Below are 21,599 nucleotides of genomic sequence, written 5' to 3' on the forward strand. Positions count from 1 at the left end.
CATCACAGAAGTCTTTTTAAGCACAAGTATGATGATGTCCTTATATGGAAGAGGTCACCTTACTGCCAGGTGAGGTAAGAAGCAAAGATGCAGAGCGTCCATGGAGACTTTTCTTGAAACCACTGAGTCAGATGAAGGGACAGCTGGGATGAATACACACCACCTACTACTGCCTGGATACTGCCAAGCTCTACCGGGGTACGATAGGAGAACTGAGCTGATGTTCTGTTCTGTTGGCTGGTAGCAAACAATCTGGCACAGAACTGCTGGGGATGTGGAAAAATTCTGTAGCCTCTGTGCCTCCTGGAAGAAAGGTGCAGCCCAAACATATCAGAGTGGGGAGTGGTCAGGATCCAGAAAGAGGAAGGATTAGTGGGGCAAAAGGAATTGGGCATCTGTACCTGTTTGCTTCCATGATACAGGAGGCAAAGTACTACCTGGACAGGAGGCCAACTAGGAAGATTCTCTCTCTTGCAATGGACAATGCTTTTCTCTTATTTCCTGGCTGGTGCAGTTAGAACACTGAGCATAATGGTTACCCAATAAGAAAGGACAGAAAGAACAACAAAATGGTATTAAACTATTGTAATTAACATGAAGCAATGCCCAGAAAGTTCCCAGGTAGCCTAGGTCTTCAGTGTTACATTTTCTAATTCCCTATATATCTGTAAAGCATGGTCTCTCCCTTACAGTACCATGCTTGGCACTGCTCTCCAGACTGGCAGCATCATAAAGGTCATCACTTTTGAGTAGCTTTATAACCATGACCAGGAGGATCAGCACCACAGATATACTGTTAAATAGTCAACTTATTACATAATAGTTTAGGAAGAGGAGTGAAAAATGTCATGGCCAAGGTTTTCAAAATCTGAAGCTTAAAGTTAGGCTCCTAAGTGCGTATTTAAACACCAAAATCTCTTTAAATGGGTTTTTTATAATGATCTGCGATACAGCTGGGTCAACTTCAGACTATGTTGCATATCCTTGACGAGTGCCCACTGACTTATTTTGACAGCAGGCTGTCAGTTCTCCACCTGGCTGACGATGACGCCATCAAATAGCTGGGCACATTTGCACACACACACACACACACACACACACACACACAGAGAGTGTGGCTGGAGTTTTTGTAAGTTCTAAGCACCCACAACTTCAGTGACTTCAATGGGAGCTAGTGGATGCAACCACTTTTGAAAGTCAGGCCAGACGTACTAAGGAACCTAAATATGGACTCAAGAATCTAACTGTAAGCTCCTGTTTTTGAAAACCTTAGCCTGTAAGTAGTGGGAATATTAGTAGCCAGAATACTGTTAAAAACATTGGAACTTGGCCAGGACACAAGGTTTAACACCTCAACATTTGTAAAAATGCCAGTGGCTCTTTATGACCAATTTTCTAGATCTTCAAAGACACTTTTGCCTCCAAGACCTTGCTGAGGGCACTGGTCTAGTCTGACTCAAAAGGAAGTCTGCTTCCTACTGACTTACCAAAATGATTTCCTGCAGCACCTTGTAATAAGCAAGCCTGACTCTGCTTAGCTTATGTGCTCAGATGAGATGAAAACCAGGCAGAGGTTTAATTAAGTTTACTCCGACTGTAATTTATACATAGCTCCATGTGAGCTTTCATAACTGTATAAAAGGGAGCTTCCCCTTAATAATTGTAATTATAGTTCTTAATATGTTTTACCTAATGCCTAAATAATTAAGAATACCGTTACAGTATAAGTTTCAGAATGAAAAAGTAATACAGTAGCCAGTCAATACCAGTTATTCCAGTGCAACACAATTCAAAAAATGCAGTTAGACAAGCTTAAAGTTGAAGTGCACCGAAAAGCCCTGAATTTGGTGGGGAGACACAAATCCATGGCCTTGTTTGACCTCCTACATGTTAGAAATACTGTAACACAAACATACTAGCCATAAGCTCAGATAAATCAAACAGACAACCAGAATGCATTTCAGATCATTTGAAATAGAAAACAAATATTTTTTTCCCCTTACTTGATTAACATTCCTTGATTTGGCAGCAATTCCAGATGAATCTTCCCTCCTTCTTGTGTTCTTAAATAGGCAAATTCCTCCAGCATATCAATGTCTGTAGAAAAGGTTCAGGACTTCATAGGGGGAAAAATGATAAAACACAGATCTTCACAAAGCAATCTCACCAAAAAAAAATGAAGACTGCAGCAACACTATACCTGCTGAAAGACCAGCCAGAGATAAGGCAAAGTTATCTGTACCACACGGTTCTTTGATATACAAATAAAACATTGGTAGTTTAACACAGTGGTTCTCAACCTTTCCAGACTACTTTACCCCTTTCAGGAGTCTGATTTGTCTTGTTTACCCCCAAGTTACACCTCACTTAAAAAGTACTTGCTTACAAAATCAGACATAAAAATACAAAAGTATCACTGCACACCATTACTGAAAAACTGCTGACTTGCTCATTTTTACCATATAATTATAAAATCAACTGGAATATAAATATTGTACTTACATTTCAGGGTATAGTATGTAGAGCAGTATAAACAAGTCATTGGCTGTATGAAATTTTAGTTTGTACTGACTTTGTTAATGCTTTTTATGTTGCCTATTGTAAACCTAGGCAAATATAGATGAGTTGATGTACCCCCTAGAAGACCTCTACGTACTCCCAGGGATATGCATACCCTTGGTTGAGAACCACTGGTTTAAACACACTTACCACGTTACTGAAGGCCTCCAAATATTTCACAGATATTTTTAAGGTACAGTGCACTCACACAAGTCAAGATCACCACATATGCACAAGACAGACAGAAAAGCTTTCTTTTTTCTGTGCAACATGGCATCAAAGTAAATGTAGTCAGACTGGGATTGAAAAGCAAGTGACGCCACATTGTATTGGTGCATACTAGCCCTTTTGCAACCATCGTCTTAACTTTTTCCCCCTCACCTCATTCTCTCTCTGTTTTGTGTGTTTTTTCTTCTTCAGATTTACCTTTTCTTCCTTCTCAATTCCTATGTCCTAATTCAGTGGTTTTCAACCTTTTTTTATTTGTGGACCCCTAAAAAATTTCAAATGGGGGTGATGACCCATTTGGAAATCTTAGACATAGTCTGCGGACCCCCTGGGGTCCACAGAACACAGGCTGAAAACCACTGCCCTCGTTTCTTCCCTTAACATCTCCCATAGTTGCTGCACAGAAGAACAAAATTTTAGTTAGGGGTCCACAACTGTAGTTAGACCCATCTCATTTAATAATTATTGCAATTAGATACCAGTCTAGTTATACACTTAGCTGACCGTATATGCATATACATACCTAATTTATGCACACATTTGACATTTGTATGCATAAATCAGACATATTTTGTATGAATGTGCATACACCTAATTCTGAAAATATCACCCACCATCTGCAAACAGCTGCAAAGTGAAAGTGACAAGATTTTGGATCTCTGAGGCGTGGATAATTTTCACTTTGCTGCTCCCACCCAGGAGCATAGCTGAAAAACTCCAGCATAATGGCCCAGCGTAACTCCTGATTGTAATGGAAGTGCTGAGAGACTTATTTGTAAAGCACAAGCAACTGCCATTTTATTAAACTGAGGAATGACAGCAACGTAGGGATGTATATTCTCCAGTACCAGCAGCAATCACACATCCATTTTATAGCCAGTTCTACTCTGATTTACACTTCATGCACTCCCACAGATTACAAAAGGTTTGCATGGCACATAAATAAATGCACAATTTGGTCTCTTGAGAAGGCAAATAAATATTTTCATAAATGACTATTCCTTACAACCTAATTGATGGTTTTAGATGACAGAGGATTCTGCATTGTTTTTTGCTGCATGGATAGTTATTTAATAGGAAAAAGGATACTTGTAACATAGTTGAAAAAATTCTCATACTGGAAGTTTCCCTGCTGACAGATTTTGTTGATGGCTTTCAGGAACAAGTTCTCCCCCCTTGGCCATTCATGCTGAAGCAACACGATCACATGACCTAAAGCCATATCATCCCTGTTATCTGTGAAAGCTCTCAGCTATTAAAAAAGAAAAAAAGACTCACAGTGTATGAATCAGTAACATCACAACAGATTACTACACCCAGTGTCCAAAACTAACAGTGGTGGCCGAGACTACACACTTATTAATCATTGCTGAAGCACAACAAGATACTGGGATGAGGGGGAGGGCAGCTAATTGTCGTTGAGGGTTGCTAGTATGGGGAAATGGGGAATTCAACTTCTCCTCTTAAGTTAGTCACTTCTGCCCATGCCAAATAGGAGAAGGAAAGAGGATATTAGTTCTCTCCCCATACAAAGTGCACAAACTGTCCCCTGGTACTAACATGTCACGTTTTCCTGGGTACAAAAAGCCTCAGTGGTCCCCCATCCAGCTGCCAAAACCTCTATCCATTCTGACTGCCAAATTAAATGAGTAGCACAAAAGATACTATCACCAAGATACTATACTAGATGTGGACAAGGAGGGGGCATTGCCACATAATTTCAGGAACAGTGCAGCATAATTTAGATCTAAGATGCGCATAGCATATGGAGCATTGACAATAACTTACCTTAAAACAAGCCAACAATAAATGGAGACAATATGGCATAATAGCTTTACTGGTACATGGCCAAAGTTTTAGATCAGAACCTGTAATAGAGAAATTATATTACATAATTATGCATGTCACATAATCCTATCATTTTGATTTAAAAGTCAGAATGGGAAAAAGGAGGCACAAACCTGCAGTTACCTAATCCCATGCTTCAATCAGAATGATTAAAATGTAAAGTAATTTTAAAAAGCCCGTCTTCTTATCTCCTTTCTTGTGCTAGGATTGTGTATTCTGCTACATAGTAAAATGACGTTGACGACAAGACGTTTACAAGACAAAGGAGGATAAGGAACACCATCTCTTTCCACAGTACTAATGTACAGTTTGTTTTCTTTAGGATATAGACAAGTATGTCCTAAAACTAAGCTGGGTGAAATGCTTAGAGTATTTTGTAATCAGGTTTGTCCGGTGATACTGGGTCAGAGTGAAACCAATGTTCTCCCATTAACTTCAGAGCTTTCACGCTACAATGCAACATAAGGAAAACTGTGAAAACTTAGTGCACATATAAGTGACTGAAACGGACATACAATATGCATATTGCAACATACTCCAGAGCAGAGCGTAAGGATTTTACTACAATCTACGTCACTGGGAATCTCACAATTCCTCCTCCACCCCAAAGGTATCTCTAGACAGCTGGTTGGAAGTAAAACCCAAAAAAATCCCAATACCTTTCCTGAATTTAGACTTCACTTTAGGCTGCTCCTCTTGTGTTTTACCCCCTTCTTGTATGGGAAGTACCATGTAGCACATCAGATCAAGTACTTTTTCACATGTCAACTACAAGAGAAAATATAAAAAGATGAATAATCCTGAGATTCTAAATTTAAAACGAAATCCAGATTTATCAGTAACAGAACAGTGAATTAGAACTCTTGCAGTAGGCAGCAGAAATGGGAACACAGAAGATCTCTATCTAATAGAATTTATAATCTATAATGGGTTAGTGGACAAAGTAATCTAATTTGTCTGGACAAAGGGAAAAAGATGTCATATGAATTGATGAAATTACCCCCTTTAACAGTGGATGCTTAGTTCTTTCACAGTGTTTTTTACTTCAACAGTGCAAGAATAGTCCATTGGTAATTTAAAATAAATTTACTTTTAGAGTTCCAATTGTTTTCACTGTTTCTGGAAGTTTTTAATAAAAATAAGGCTTTTTCGGTCCCTGTTTAGAGAAGTTATTCCCCAAAAGTCAAAACTGCAATCTGATAGCACTGCAAAAATGCTGTAAACCCTAATTTATTGAGAAATAAAAGTGTACAAGAGGGATATATAATCAGATAAATCAATTTTAAAGAAACCTAAGGATTTCTAATGAAAAAGTTATCTGTAGGGGAGGAAATATGGGCTAGTGGAGAGGGTGTAGGATGGGACTCAGGTGACCTGGGTTTTATTCTCAGCTTCATCACTGACCTGCCATGTGACCTCGGGCAAGTCATTTCAGAGAGCTCTCCTGCCAAAACTTCCACTCCCCATGAGCGGCAACGGCTTTGTCAGCAGGAGAGCACTCCTGCCGACAAAGCACTGTTCACACCGGCACTTGGGGGCGGGTGTGTGTGTGTTTTTTTAAACACTCCTAGACGACAAATGTTTTGGCGACAAAGTGCCAGTGTAGACAAAGCCTCAGTTTTTGGGACAGGGAATAATAGTGAATTTGTACCCGGCATAGCACCCTGGGCCCCACGTTAACTGCGACCTCTATGCACTACTGTAGTAGTAACAATAATAAGGTATAAAACACATATTCCAAAGCTAAATTGCATTAAGAGGTCACGCCAAATAATATGATCCTCCAAGTCTGCTGAGTTGTCAGGTGGCAACTCTCTTCTGTGATCGTATTCCAAAAAGTAAGATTATGTTTCCAATAACCCGCTTCACCACCACCCAGAGATTCCCTCCACCCCAGCATACCCTTAATCACCTCCATGTGATCAGCGCTAAAAACTAAGGTGGAGCTAAGATGAAGCATATATGTCAACAATAAAAGTAAGAATCCCTAGACAAAGGCTGCAATTACAATTATCAAACTCACTGTTAAAGGAAGGTAATTCAAAATTAAGGTTAATTTAACAAGTAACTCCAACTCCAATTCACGGCTGCCAAACAGAACGCATTTCACATGATACACATTTGGCAGCTCTGTCATGCATTCAGGGGGCATGGGCAGAGATGCAGAGCCCTCCTGGTGTCAGGTGACATGTCTGATCTCCTGCTGGGAGCAAGCTAGCTTGGAACCCCCAGGGAGGACTGGCAACTGGAGGGGAAGGACTGGGGAATTGGGGCCTGTACGCTGTACTTACTCTGTATTCTCCCAGGGCAAAGTGGCAAGTAGCTAACTGGAGAAGTGCTCTCTGATTCTCTAGTAGTGACCCTTGTCCTGTGATCTGCTGCTGAGAATGAGATCCTTGAAGAGCTGCTAAGTGATGTAGGCTGGTAACTGCTTTTTTATACTGACCCTTTCAAAAAAGTAATTAAAAAGAACATTAGACCTTCTCACACACAATTCATAAAGAAATAAAGGAGATAATCCTACCTTAGAAAGTCTCCAAAGCCGAGGTTATCCAAGTAGCGAAGATTTCACGTCATGCTAATTAAGCTATGACATAGTAAGAGAGGGGTTTGAATGGTACATTTGTGAGCTAGTGACAAGGGAAGATATAGGCCTAATTTTGAGAAAAATAAAAACAATGATTCTCTTTATATGTATTTAAATTGGATTTTTAATTAGATCTGTTTCAAATTAAAATTTGAATTTACAAACATGGTCTCAAGAGCTAACTAATCATTTATTTTGGAGCCATTTAAGTCCGCTGAAAAAGTCTGTTCACTATACTGGAATGGATCTGCACGAGTCAAGCATTGCATGTGTCTTCAGTTTTCATGGGATATGTTGCCCAAAACTGATTAAGATAAATTGTCATTTATTTCACTATTGGTAAAATAACTCTAGATCAAAGAAAACCTTGTCTCTTTCTCTCCCTATCTTCTTGTATACACAGTTTTTGTACCTGTTTGATTGGAAGATTCTCTCTTGATTGCTAATTAGACATACAACTTGTCTGTAGTGGAAGGACAGATTTTAAGTTATTTAAAAATTAAAACCAGCCTATTTTATGGCATACTGCCTGAAGAACAGAGTGATTTGCTGAACAAACACTATACTGCAAGAGTGGGCAAGACTCCGGTCTTGTCTTCACTGCTGGGGTAAGTTGACCTAAGTTACACTACTCCAGCTGATTTTATACGAGCACATTTCACATTCCAAGTAACCCTAAACACTTTACAAAGCATATCACAAACACTCCGTAGACAAAGATGGCAGTCCTTGTGCCTGCCATGCCAACTCACCGTGTCGTGGGCATTAGAATGTCAGCCAAGATACAAGGGAGCTAGCTTGTAAACTGTTAGGAATGAGTCATGGGACCTTTTCCTTCTGTGGGGACCGCCACCCAGCAGGGGCAGACTTGCAGGGCCCCTAGGAAACACTACCAATGCCACCATGCCAAAAGCTAAAAAGTCATGTATTTCAAGACGTTTACCTTGCCCAAAGGCTTATGGACAAGATTTTATGGGAATCCCATTCTCGACAAGCCTCCAGCACACTGTAAAACTTTGCAGTGAGATGGAAGTAGATAATACTCAGTCCTGCCAGGTGTGCAGGGGATTGGACTAGATGACCTCTTGAGGTCCCTTCCAGTCCTACGATTCTATAAGTAGTACAGTACCAAGCAAGGAGTCCGCTCTCTTATCTAGGTGCCCTTCCAAGCAGAGGATTCGGCTGCATTTTTTAGCAAACCTCAGTCAAGTTTAACCTCATCACTCAAGGCCCACTCTAAGCAGTCTTAAGGGAAACCTGGGTACAGGGAAAGACCAAGAACTACTTTGTCGTCAGGATGCTCTTAATCTCTCTTTTTTAAAAGATATTGTAATTTTCCATTTAAAATAGCGGGAATGACCAAAGCATGTGAAACTATTAGGTGACTTTCGTTATATGTTTATTTACATTGAGATTGCCAAGAGAAAATTAAAAAACTTCTCCAAGAAAACCATTTCTAACAGCAAGAGAGCAGCAAAATGCCCTGTGTCACTAAGGCCTAGTCTACACTTAAAAACTTATACTGGCATATCTATGTTGATTAGGAGTGTGATTTTTAAGTAACATAGCTATGCCAGCATAAGTCAAGGAATAGATGCACTTATACGGATATAAAAGTGTTTTTTCCAGTATAGCTTATGTATCTTGGGGAACTGGAATAAGCTGTGCAGAAGTGTTTTTATGCCAGTATAAACTGCATCTACACTTGAAGAGTTTGCTGGTATAATTATACCGCTATAGATATGTCAGCAAAAAACATCTAGAGTCGACAAGGCCTCAGTCAACCAAAAATCAGATAAGTAAAGGAAAACACAGGACTGGTTGGTTTGAAACATTTTGAAATTTTGCATTCAAAATACAAGTAAATTAAGAAAATTGTGGGAGATATGGCTATTATTTTTATCACTATTATGTGTTCCTGTTTACTTGATCGTTGTTATGCTGTTGGCTAGATGATTCAAAGGTTCTTTCCTGCAGGAGTTCCCCTCACATCCCTCTGCAGGAAGGCAGGCAATGGCTTTAGAAAACCCAAACACCAGCACTTAACTGACAAAATAGGTGTTAATGCCTTTGAAGTTTTGTCTTTGACCAACCTGGACACAACAACTGATTTCAGAGGGAGGAGCTTCAGATGGGGCACATGGAACAAAGCACTGTTAAGTAGATAAAAACCTGAGGCCCTGAGCTCAAGGGTGGGGCAGTGTCAGCAGGGAAGCAGATGAAACCCCAGTCCCCAGAAGACGACATACAGTAACTCCTCACTTAACGTCCTCCCGCTTAATGTTGTTTCAAAGTTATATCGCTGCTCCATTAGGGAACATGCTTGTTTAAAGTTGTACAATGCTCCCTTATAATGTTGTTTGGCTGCCTGCTCTCTCCACTGCTTGTAAGATTTTGTGGAAGAGCAGCAACTTTACATGGGAGCACTGCACAAGTTCCTCTTCTCCACCTCCTCCCCCTCAACTCCCAGCGCTTCCCTGCTGCCAAACAGCTGTTTGGCGGCACTTAGGACTTCCTGGGAGGGAGGGGAAGGAGCGGGGAAGTGCTGCGTCTCCACTCCTTCCCCTCCCTCGCAGAAAGTCCTAAGCGCCGCCAAACAGCTGTTTGGCAGCAGGGACGCACTGGGAATGAGGGGGAGGAGCAGGGACGCGCCACGTCTCTGCTTCTCCCCCTCCCTCCCAGAAAGTCTTAAGTGCCGCCAAACAGCTGTTTGGCAATGCATAGGATTTTCTGGGAGGGGGGGAAAAAAGAAGCAGGGATGCAGCATGCTCCAGAGAGGAGGTTGGAAGAGGTGGGCCTGGAGTGGAGCAGGGATGGAAGAGGCGGGCCTGGAGCATCCCCCAGCAGAGTCAGTGCCTGTTCTTCTCCGTGTAAGCTGCCACTGATGCTGTGAAGGTGCTTCCTAGCATCAGTGCCTGCAGCGGGCTGTACCTGTGTGGGGTAAGCCAGGGGCACTTCCCAACCACAGTACAGTACAGTACATAATGCCTTTTGTCTGCCCCCCAAAAATTTCCTTGGAACCTAATCCTCCACATTTACATTAAATCTTATGGGGAAATTGGATTCGTTTAACTTTGTTTCACTTTAAAGTTGCATATTTCAGGAACATAACTACAAGGTTAAGTGAGGAGTTACTGTACCTGAGATGTATGGGCTTTCCTCAAGTGTAGCCTAGCAAATACAGCACTGGACTAGGATTCATGAGACCTGGGTTCTAGTCCCCGTTCTACTACTAGTCTGCGGGGTAACCTTGGGCAAGTCACGTCACCCTTCTGGGCCTCTGTTTCCCCAACTGAAAAATGGGGATAATGATATTGACCTCCTTCACAAAGTTCTTTGGGATCTACTGATGAAAGGTGCTTTATAAGAGGTAGGTGGTATTATTTTTATTTAATATTAGGTCAGATATATGCATATAAGCCTTTTGTTGCTTTACCCTTTTTTATTCTGATTGCTATGTTCCTATGGATAAATAAATTTTTTTTTTTTTTGAAGGCAGCGCTCAGAGTGATTGAATTTACCTACTGTTCACAGCTTCCAAAAGGAAGTCTCTTGCATGTGCCAAACCCAGCTGGGCCTGCTAAGGAAACAGCTGATAGACAGGGGTGCTTGTAGGCCAGGAATCTGCTCTGTGGGTAGGAGAATTGAGGGATTCCACCTTGAGAGGAGTGAAGAAACAGGGCCTGCTACTTGAAAGGGTGCACTAGAGAGAAATGTAGGAGGGATCAAAGATGCAGCTAACCATGACACAAATCCATTAGGTCAAAAGGCTATTCAAAAGTCTAAGTCTCATTCTTTCATTTACCTGGTAAATGATCATATCCGTGAGGAAGATACGTAACCAAAGCCAGGTATCTGTCTTCCATGACAAGCAAATTCTTGTGAATTCTGTGTAAACAATCAGAAAGTAGTCTTAAGGATGGGAGGGGAAGTATTGCAAAACTTTGGTTTGAAAGGCATCTAATAATAAAACTGAAAAATAGTAAGACTGAACAAAAACATTTCCAACATAAGACAATTTCTAATCCACCATTTTTCTATTTATCATGCTGTTCTTCAGGACCAAAGTATTCAACATACCTAAATACAACTAACTGGTACTATTTGTAAGATGAAGTATTTTTTCAAACAATATAAGACAAATAAAAAACACATTATAATTAGAAAAGAAAAAACCCAGTAACTATCTTCATAGAAACAAATTGCTGGGGAAATTATCTGTTACATGCAAATCTTCAGGAGGTTACTAGCAACACCCCCACAATACCTAAGGTTTTGGTATCCATTCGGTACTATGTTCTCCCATTTTTCCTTCTTTTCTACTACCACCTATGTGCTACCTTAGTAAAAGCTGCTTTCAAGGAAAGGCAAGTGAAGATACTAAAAATCAACACAAACCAAATTCCAAGATAATTGATAAGGCTTCTTATCTCAATTCCCAATCTCAAACCATCCAGACTTCCAAAATAGAGGGTAATTTCAGAAATACCTGAACTGTATTTTAACAGTAAAACAATTCTGCTCTAACAAGGAAACATACACAGAAAACACCTGCAATCATCCTTACCTTTATCGAGTGATTCCAGAGAATAAAGAAGCTCCCAGCTCTCTCTTGCCAATTTAAAGCTCTCTAGTACTTCAACAGAGTTTGCAAGGTCTGTCTTATTTATTGTGATGTGACGACTTCTCCCCTTCCCAGAAGGGTCTTCATCGTCCGAACTCTGCTTAAGGATCAGTATAGACAAAACATTTTGCTCTCTTTAATTAAATGTTTTTCAAAGGAATCTTATGGAACTTCTGCAACATTGCGTATAAGCTTCAAAACAAACAATCCCAGTGCAAATATCTTCAGAATAGACTTTTCACTATTTCTATGCTTAGAATTAATTATATGTTAAATATTACTAACTCCTTTAGCAAAAAGAAATGAAAAATAGTGGAAAAATTTGATATTTTCTAAAAATAAGCTATCGAGATCCTGAGTGCTATGTCATCATAAATGGTCAAATTGTGGTATTGTTATCCAGATTGAACTAGAATAATTTATTATTCAAGTAAGATCTTAAACTTCTCAGTCAATCCAAAACCATCATGGCATACTGCAAATCCCATGTAATTCTTCTAAAATGTGTACTTTTACCAACAATGTAATTCCATATTTGCATATTTTGGTCATGAACAGAAATTCCTAATGTTCTAAATTCCAAACGCGGTACCATTTCTATTAAGAATTGAACAGTCTAAAGGAGTTACCATTGTCTTCTCTCTTCCTTCTGCAAGTTTCCTCTTTTTATGTATGTGCTTGTTGCGATCAATATCTGTATCACCATAGACACTGGACACATCCTCAAGGAGAACCAGCGGAACTTGGTTTGGAGCATTTGGCCCTACATTTAAAAAAATAAATTAAAACTTGCTTTACACTGAACTGAATGACCATTTGCCTGCTTCAAATGTTTTCATTCACACATGTTGTGCAGAACAATTAGAAAGTAATTCAACGAATTGTGTCAATGTTTAAAATACCCTGATAATGATAAACTTGCTTTGAAGGGAGCCATATCTTAGAGGTCATGAATCCTCTGCCAGAAGTCATGGTGAATTGCTCAAAGCTGTCAGAAAATCTTGGAACCCCTTTTTAAGGGAGCAGTCACAAGATATGTAAGAGTTTTAAGTCTTTTGTCTCCAAGCATCATTTACTTTCAACTAAAAGCAATCATTAAATAACGCCAGTCATTTGTTCCATTTGGCCAACAGCCTAAAAGCAACAACCAAAGAAAAATTCCGAAAGAACTCTTTACGGGAAAATGGAGCAGAGCCTTGACAGCCACTGAAGCCTGAAAAGAGGAACGCAGTTGTTTTACCACAAGATTTTCAAGTGTAACTTGCTTATGGACTGCTCCTGCTGACTTCAGATGTGTGGGATCAAACTTTTAGCTGGCTGCCAAAGTCCACTACCCCTTCCCATGACCATACCTCCAAAGAAGCTTAGTTGTGGGTAAAGAATAGGAATGGAAGTCAAAAGATCTGATTTCTACTTCCAACTGTGCCACAAACTTTCTGTGTGATCCTGGGCAAATCACTTAAGGTCTTGGTGCTTAAGTTTAGTTATCTGTAAAATGGAGATAGGGAAGTATTATCTCCATGTGCCATAGTGTGCTGCCAGTATTTAGAAAGGGGAACCCCAAAAGTGTTTCATTCCTTAACCTACCCCAAAAAACCCCAGTGTATTAGGGGTTTGCATGCTTGCAGAGAGAAGGAAGACTGAATAGGAAATCTATTTCTCTGTCATCCCATTTAAAATCTTTGTCTGCCAAGAAAGGAGGCGATGCATCATCAAACATAAAATGAATATCCTGAAAGTATGTCAACCAAAGCATTGATTACTGCCCAAGCCCGCAGACAGCCTGAGAGCTTATGAGAGACATGTGAATTTCCTCACTCATCTCATAAACCTCCATCCAACCCCATGTGAAATAGAGATGATTACTTACAAGTAATCGTTGTTCACTGAAGATCTACATCTCAACAGATGCCACCCCAGTCCATGCACCTGGTGAGAATTCGCATAGATGGAGGTTGAGAGCTGTTGGATCCAGCAGGAGACATCTTGTGCCTCCCTTGCTGAAACATGTAGGCTCTCTTCCTTGTTTCTATAGCCAGTTCCCTTCTAAAAAAGGAGGAGAAAAACCCCCAGTGACGCAGGTAACACCCATGGCACTGCACTCCACCGGTATTTGATGGCACAGCAAAAATCAACAAGAGATGTCACAAAAATATATTACTGAGCTCAGGAACTGACACAGTAGTATTAGAAAGGATGTGAGAGTGAAGCACAGTGCCCAAGGCTTGCATCAAGTTGGGGGAGAGAATGCAGTCCCTCAGGAGTTCCTTCACCAACTCTTCTCAGATAGGATGTGACTGTAGAAGCATAAGTAACTCATCAAGGGCAGCACAAGACGTCCCCCATTGGATCCAACAGGCTCAGAATCTTGAAACTACCGAGTTCCTGTCAGACCCACCCGCAGTAACACAAACCCAAGAGGTGAAGTCTAACAACACTGGTATGGTCAGTGCAGAATTATCCCCACTTTGCAGACTAGGAAACTGTGGCCTAGTGAGGGTAAGTGACTTGGCCAATGTCATAGGAAATGCTGTACTAACTAGATCAGACAAATGATTCACCTAGCCCAGTATCCTGACACAATTAGTGAATGGTGCCAGGTTCTTCAGAGAAAGGTGTAAATCCCCTTTGACGTAAGTTTCTTCAATAACCTGCCCATGTAGGATCATTCTTCCTAACCCCAACCTGCTAGATTACATCCCATGAATACAAAACATGAAGGTTTATATTTCTTATCCATTTTTATTCTAGCTAAGTGTTGCTGCAGAGGTTATTTGTGTAAATGTCTAATTCTCTCTTGAACCCTACTAAACTCTACTCCAAGGAGGCTCCTTGGGGACTCATTCTGTGCTTCTCACCTGCTTGGAAGACCCAGGGCAGTACCATCTCTTCCACACAAGAAGCAGCAGGGCTTGGCCTGCTCCTCTCCCCACCTAGAAAAGGCTGTTCCCGAGGATCCGGCTCTATGTCACTCCTCAAATCGCTTACCCCTGACATCAAGGAGCTCCTGGGAGGACCCAACTCGGACATACCTAGGTTTCTATGAGGTTGTCCATCACTGTGGTATCTGAGCACCTTCCATGAAAAGCAAACAAACAAGCCCCCCTACAAAAAAAGGTCTCTTTTGCAACACAGCTGGCAAGAACAATCTTAAGGTATTAGAGTGGCCTTTCCTACTAGTACAACTATGACAGAATATATCCATGTCCACACCCTACATACAAGTGTAATAATCTTTGTACAAAGTACACCTTGTGAGGTATCATTTGACAACGTGTAATTCGCTGGTCATTATTGTCCTGATAAAATATGTGTGACAACATTGTATGCAAAGTTATAAGATTCCACTGTAGGGTGTTAGTAACACATTCCAAACTGAGGTTGGCAAACTATTCTCTCTCAAACACAGGGATGTATGCTCTGCTTAATTTGCATTTAAGCAGTAAACAGTCATCAAGCAGGAAGAGAAATAAAAGAAGCTGGGAACATCCTTCCCCATAAACTTTGTGTCTGCTGGTACCCAGCTCGAAACGTTTTTCAATGGCGGACATGAAACTATAAAAAAGGAGGGGCAAAAACCCCAAGACACCCCCTCTCTCTCCCTGCCCATCGCATCAAAAATTACTTAGTCAAGTTAGATGTCTTCAAATCACCAGGGCCTGATGAAATGCATCCTAGAATACTCAAGGGGCTGACCGAGGAGATATCTGAGCCATTAGCAGTTATCTTTGAAAAGTCGTGGAAGATAGGAGACATTCCAGAAGACTGGAAAAGGACAAATATAGTGCCCATCTATAAAAAGGGAAATATGGACAACCTGGGGAATTACAGACCAGTCAGCTTAACTTCTATACCCAGTAAGCAATCAATTTGCAAACACCTAGAAGATAATTAGGTGATAAACAACAGTCAGCATGGATTTGTCAAGAACAAATTGTATCAAACCAACCCGATAGCTTTCTTTGACAGGGTAACAAGCCTTGTGGATAGGGGGGAAGGAGCAGATGTGATTTATCTTGACTTTAGTAAGGCTTTTGATACCATCTCACATGACCTTCTCCTAAACAAACTAGGGAACTACAACCTAGATGGAGCTACTCTAAGGGGGGGTGCATAAACTGATTGGAAAATTGTTCCCAGAGCGTAGTTATCAATGGTTCACAGTCATGCTGGAAGGGCATTATGAGTGGGGTCCTGCAGGGATGGGTTCTGGGTCCGATTCTGTTCCATATCTTCATCAATGATTTAGATAATGGCATAGAGAGTACACTTATAAAGTTTGAGGATGATACCAAGCTGGGAGGGGTTGCAAGTGCTTTGGAGGATAGGATTAAAATTCAAAATGATCTGAACAAACTGGAGAAATGGTCTGAAGTAAACAGGATGAAATTCAATAAGGACAAATGCAAAGTACTCCACTAAGGAAGGAACAATCAGTTGCACACATACAAAATGGAAAATGACTGCCTAGGTACGAGTACTGTGGAAAGGGATCTGGGGGTCATAGTGGATCACAAGCTAAATATGAGTCAACAGTGTAACGCTGCTGCAAAAAAAGCAAACATTCTGGGATGTATTAACAGGAGTATTGTAAGCAAGACACAAGAAGTAATTCTTCTGCTCTACTCCACGCTGATTAGGCCTCAACTGGAGTATTGTGTCCAGATCTGGGTGCCACATTTCAGGAAAGATGTGGACAAATTGGAGAAAGTCCAGAGAAGAGCACCAAAAATGATTAAAGGTCTAGCAAACATGACCTATGAGGGAAGACTGAAAGAATTGGGTTTGTTTAGTCTGGAGAAGAGAAGACTGAGAGGGGGACATGATAACAGTTTTCAAGTACATAAAAGGTTGTTACAAGGAGGAGTGAGAAAAATTGTTGTTCTTAATCTGAGGATAGGACAAGAAGCAATGGGCTTAAATTGCAGCAAGGGTGGTTTAAGTTGGACATTTGGAAAAACTTCCTAACTGTCAGAGTAGTTAAGCATTGGAATAAATTGCCTAGGGAGGTGGTGGAATCTCCATCATTGGGGATTTTTAAAAGCAGGTTGGACAAACACCTGTCAGGGATGGTGTAGTCCAGTGGTTCCCAAACTTGTTCCGCCACTTGTGCAAGGAAAGCCCCTGGCAGGCCGTGCGTGTTTGTTTACCTGCTGCGTCCGCAGGTTTGGCTGATCGCGGCTCCCAGTGGCCGCAGTTCGCTGCTCCAGGTCAATGGGGGCTGCATTCCGCAGCGCAGGCTGAGGGACATACTGGCCGCTGCTTCCCACAGCCCCCATTGGCCTGGAGCAGCGAACCGCAGCCACTGGGAGCCGCGATCGGCCAAACCTGCAGACGTGGCAGGTAAACAAACCAGCCCAGCCTGCCAGGGGCTTTCCCTGCACAAGCGGCGGAACAAGTTTGGGAACCACTGCTCTAGAGAATACTTAGTCCTGCCTGGAGTGCAGGGGACTGGACTAAATTACCTCTTGAGGTCCCTTCCAGTTCTATGATTCAAGGCACCTGAAGCAACAAAGGACAGATTCGTTGGATTCTGGGAGAATGGTCCTGGCTTGATTTATGTACTATAGCTTACTTTATGTAAAGCTGTTAAGAAATTCTAGATTGTGCTGTATTGTATATATAATTACTTAAATAGTTTATAATATCAAGCAAGAGTCCAGAATGAAAGTCATAAGTACAATTAGAGACAATTTAAATTGGACTTTCAGCATTAACTATACATTTCCTGACTTATGAGTGCCCCGTTTTTCAATATTAATAGACATTAATATTTGCAAGGAATCTCTTTGGGATTAAAGAAAACAGGAGGGAATAAACATTGCTAATGGGACTTGTAAAATCCTTCATATGAAGCAAATAGCTAGATAACTCCCAAACACAGCCTTTCAAAAACCACTCAAACCAGGGCTTAAACCATCTCCTTCAGCTTTGGGGCCATGTCTAAGAATTTAGATCAATCCAAGCACAAGCAATTCAGAGCACCCTGATTTTTCTGAGATACTCTAGCTTTAGATTTGAGTGAGGGGGGAAACATAGCAAGATTCACATTTTGAACACTCAACTATTACTTTAAAAAAATTAACATTTTTCTTCAAGGCCATCTTATTCCCTAAACCAGAATGAGCTATATAAAACAAGCCACATTTGAAGTTTTTAGCTTCAGCTTTTATTGAATTATGCATAAGCAAATTTTCTCAATAGGCCATCTGGAGGAAAATATTATTCATGTGTTGATAACTCGAACAGTTCAACTGATTTTGTGCAAGTTTTCCAACTCATCTCTAGACCAAAAGCAAACTGGAAATTTTCAGCTCCAAGAAAGTAAGTTTGATGATAATATGAGCAATAGTAAAAAGAGAAGAGAGAGACTGAATGCAAGCTGGAACTCAGCCTTAAATACAGCATTAGAAGATATGCCAGCCTAAATCTCTACCTGTGGGTTGTATCTAAGACATTTACCTTTAGAGGAAATAATTTCTAAAGCTTAAAACAGCAGTTCCAGAAAGGTTTTTATATTGTTTGTATCTGAAAGATCTTTACTCATTAGTGTTTTAAAAACTAACCTTGGAAGAGAGATGGCTGGATGCTGCTGACATACTGGAATGCATTCTTAAAGAAGACCAACATTGTGGAATACACTACTTGATTCTTATACTTAGCATGGGCTTCATTATCAAAATTACTGATGTATCTGCAGAGGTCTTTCATTCTGTGTAAAATATCACCAAAACTTCTAAAGGGTAAGAGACAATCAAAGAATACAATACATTACAAAGACTTCTAAAGTCAAGAAAAGCAAATGAAAATACACATTTCAAATTTAGTAGTAGTTTGGGGAGTGGGAAGGTGAGGAAAAGGATGTCAGCATCTAGCACTTGCTGCCCTAGGAGGAAATACAATGTATTCAGCAGACCACCAGACAAAATTACTGAGCAGCAGTCAAAGATCCAGATAATTCTGGGGCTTGCATTTCCTTGGAAAAACTGAGAAGTCTTCCCTCTTACCAGACCAGTTAAGAGGGATACTCTACACAGGAGAGGGGGAGTGGGGGGGGGGGGGGGGGGAGAAAGAATTGATCTAAGTTACGCAACTTCAGCTACATGAATAACATAGCTGAAGTCGACGTACTTAGATCCACTCACCGTGGTGAGTCAACTGCTGCCGCTTCCCCATCGACTCTGCCTGTGTCTCTCGCGGAGCTGGAGTACAGGAGTCGATGGGAGAGCGCTCGGGGGTCAATTTATCACGTCTAGACTAGAGGCAATAAATTGATCCCCGCTGGCTCGATCGCTGCCCACCAATCCGGCGGGTAGTGTAGACATACCCTTAGAGACAAGTGAAGAAAACATAAGCTTTGCCTATACCAGTAAATCATGCAATGTGGACAACAAGCAACAGTTGAAGGTGAACTGATGCAGAACACAGTTTAATGCGAGTGTAAGCAAGGGCAAACGCACCGTCTAAATATGGTGTTGAATGCAGTTTGTTCTAGTCTACGCTTGCAATTCAGTGTTCCTGCCTTGGGAATGTTAATGAAGACGTTCAGCTGCATTCATTGCTGACGTCCGTCATCACCAACCTAGTAGTTTTGTTAGCGTAGACCAGGCTCCTGAGTCGATCCTTGTGTGGCCAATGTTTACAGAGGCTCAACAGGCCCTACGTACGTGCTCTGGGTTGTATGCTTTTGAGAAAAAACACTGAGCTGAAATTATACAATATAACTTAAAATTCAATTTGTTCTATCGTCCAGTTTACTGAAGAATTGAAAAGCCAAACTCTCTTAACGAACCACCATAGGAAAAAGTACACATTTCTCACCTTCTTCCTTTATCCATCTGCCATTCACATCTCATTCCCACGATAGACAGTATCTTAAACAGCCTCTCCCAAGGGTCTGTAATCTGGGATGATTTCTCAGTCAGACCCTCTATTACATACTTCTGAGAGCTACGTTTGCTGGGGGACAGGAGATCAGAGGTATCTTGTGAACCTAGAAAAAAAAAAAAAGGGAAAAAAATGATTTCTCCTTGTGCAGAAATCAAATTAGCTAAAGTCACTGTATTAATTTTTAAAAAGAAAAAATAATTAAGTAGCAGAACAGTATATTTGAGTTTTCAGGATAACTATGAAATCCTATCTGAGCAAAGAAAAGGATAAAACCTGATGAGACATTAGAACTATATGCCACTTCACACACAACAAGAAACTTGATCAAATGACATCCACGCCTCTATTTCATAAGTAATTAAGTAACCCACAATTTCACAGAAAATCTAAACAAGTTGAGATAAATTAACAAGAGTAAGTAAAATCAGGATCAAGACCAAGGTGTGTCTCAAAACATCAAGTCTGAAAGGACATCTCAATGGTCTTAGATCTCTGTATCTTTGTTAATTTGTGTCAAACATTCTCCAAATGCAGTTGTATGATAATCTCTTTTACGTTTGGCCTTATGTTCTAAGAAGCAGAAGAGTTTTTACTGGTCTGAGTGCTATTAAAATTATTTTTCAACAAGGTCCATCATTGTTCTGCCTTCATACCATCCTGTGCTACTCTCACACCAGATCACACAATCATAGCAGAGGCAGGTCTGGTTAAGTCCTTGGACTGGGAACCTCCCAGGAAACCCCAGATGCTACAGAACATGCAGGTTTTGGAATTTAGCAGATGACATTTTTTTCTCCTAGCAACATGCCAAAACTAGGGGAATTGAACTGCTGAACATGCCAGCTTAAGGCTTAAACTTAAAACAGAGGCACTGACTAAGAGACTAGACCTTTTGGCCCCATGAGTATAGCCACAAGAGTTCTGGTTTGGGGGAAACTAGACATGTAAAGGAGACTATCAGCTTCCTTTTTTAAAAAGAGGTTTAGTTCTTTCCCTTGCAAACATTAACAGTTCTACACCGGTCACTATGGTCCATTGGAACACGCAGCTGGGTGCTACCACCACATTGGAGGCTGGGGAAGAAGACTTAAGAGACCCACACACACAGTTATGGAAAATGAGGCAGTTATGGAATATGTTTTCCTTAGAACAGAGGTTCTCAAACTTCATTGCACTGAGACCCCTTTCTAACAAGAACAATTACTACATGACCCCAAGGCGGGGAACTGAAGCCTGAGCCCACCCGAGCCCCACCACCCCAGGTGGTGGGCCAAAGCAGAAGCCCAAGGAATTCAGCCCCAGGCAGAAGGTCTGTAACCTGAGCCCCATCGCCCGGGGCTGAAGCACTTGGACAGTGGGGCTCAGACTTTGGCCCTGGACCCCAGCAAGTCTAATGCCAGCCCTGGCAACCTCATTAAAATGGAGTTGTGACCCACTTTGGGGTCCCAACCCAGTTTGAGAACTGCTGCCTTAGAATAATCTTGCTAACCCTCCCATATTCGTTAGTCTCACCCTGTGCATAATGCTTGGATAATGAAGGACAGGAATCTATTATGTTGTGCAGGGAATTGAAGAAAGCAAAAATTGTTTCACAGCCTCACTCCAAATATGTCAAAGCCATCCCTGGGCTACTTGTCCTCAGTAGAGATCCAATGGCAAAGAGTTAGGGAATTAACCTGGTGTGATGTACACAGCAAAATTCCAACACAAGTAACAAAATTCTGCTAGCCTAAATTCACATCATAGTTTCAAACAGATGTGAAACTCTTTCCTACCCTGAACTGCTTTGTGGCACTCACAAGGGCCATTAGAGATCTGCTGCATTCTTTTACTGAAGTGGCTGCATTTCATAGTGGATGTAGT

At 41.1% G+C, this 21,599-nt stretch overlaps 1 protein-coding gene across 6 annotated transcripts in view; it reads right to left on the minus strand.

Annotated features, from left to right (window-relative positions):
- INTS10 (integrator complex subunit 10) overlaps positions 1-21,599 on the minus strand; it is a 42,368-nt gene that overhangs the window by 10,453 nt on the left and 10,316 nt on the right. For 2 of the 6 annotated variants that reach the window (XM_048848249.2, XM_048848252.2), the window contains exons 7-16: positions 19,668-19,839; positions 18,413-18,582; positions 12,476-12,609; positions 11,790-11,955; positions 11,028-11,110; positions 6,927-7,082; positions 5,295-5,403; positions 4,576-4,655; positions 3,877-4,039; positions 2,004-2,097 (exon numbers count right to left, since the gene is read on the minus strand). In XM_048848249.2, coding sequence (XP_048704206.1) covers positions 2,004-2,097; positions 3,877-4,039; positions 4,576-4,655; positions 5,295-5,403; positions 6,927-7,082; positions 11,028-11,110; positions 11,790-11,955; positions 12,476-12,609; positions 18,413-18,582; positions 19,668-19,839 — 1,327 coding nt within the window. The remainder of the gene's footprint in view (positions 1-2,003; positions 2,098-3,876; positions 4,040-4,575; positions 4,656-5,294; positions 5,404-6,926; positions 7,083-11,027; positions 11,111-11,789; positions 11,956-12,475; positions 12,610-18,412; positions 18,583-19,667; positions 19,840-21,599) is intronic. The other 4 variants (XM_048848251.2, XM_048848254.2, XM_048848250.2 and 1 more) reach the window with 2 other exon arrangements.

The sequence above is a fragment of the Caretta caretta genome, chromosome 4 (genome assembly GCF_965140235.1).
Source record: "Caretta caretta isolate rCarCar2 chromosome 4, rCarCar1.hap1, whole genome shotgun sequence".
In the NCBI taxonomy this organism is placed as follows: domain Eukaryota; kingdom Metazoa; phylum Chordata; order Testudines; family Cheloniidae; genus Caretta; species Caretta caretta.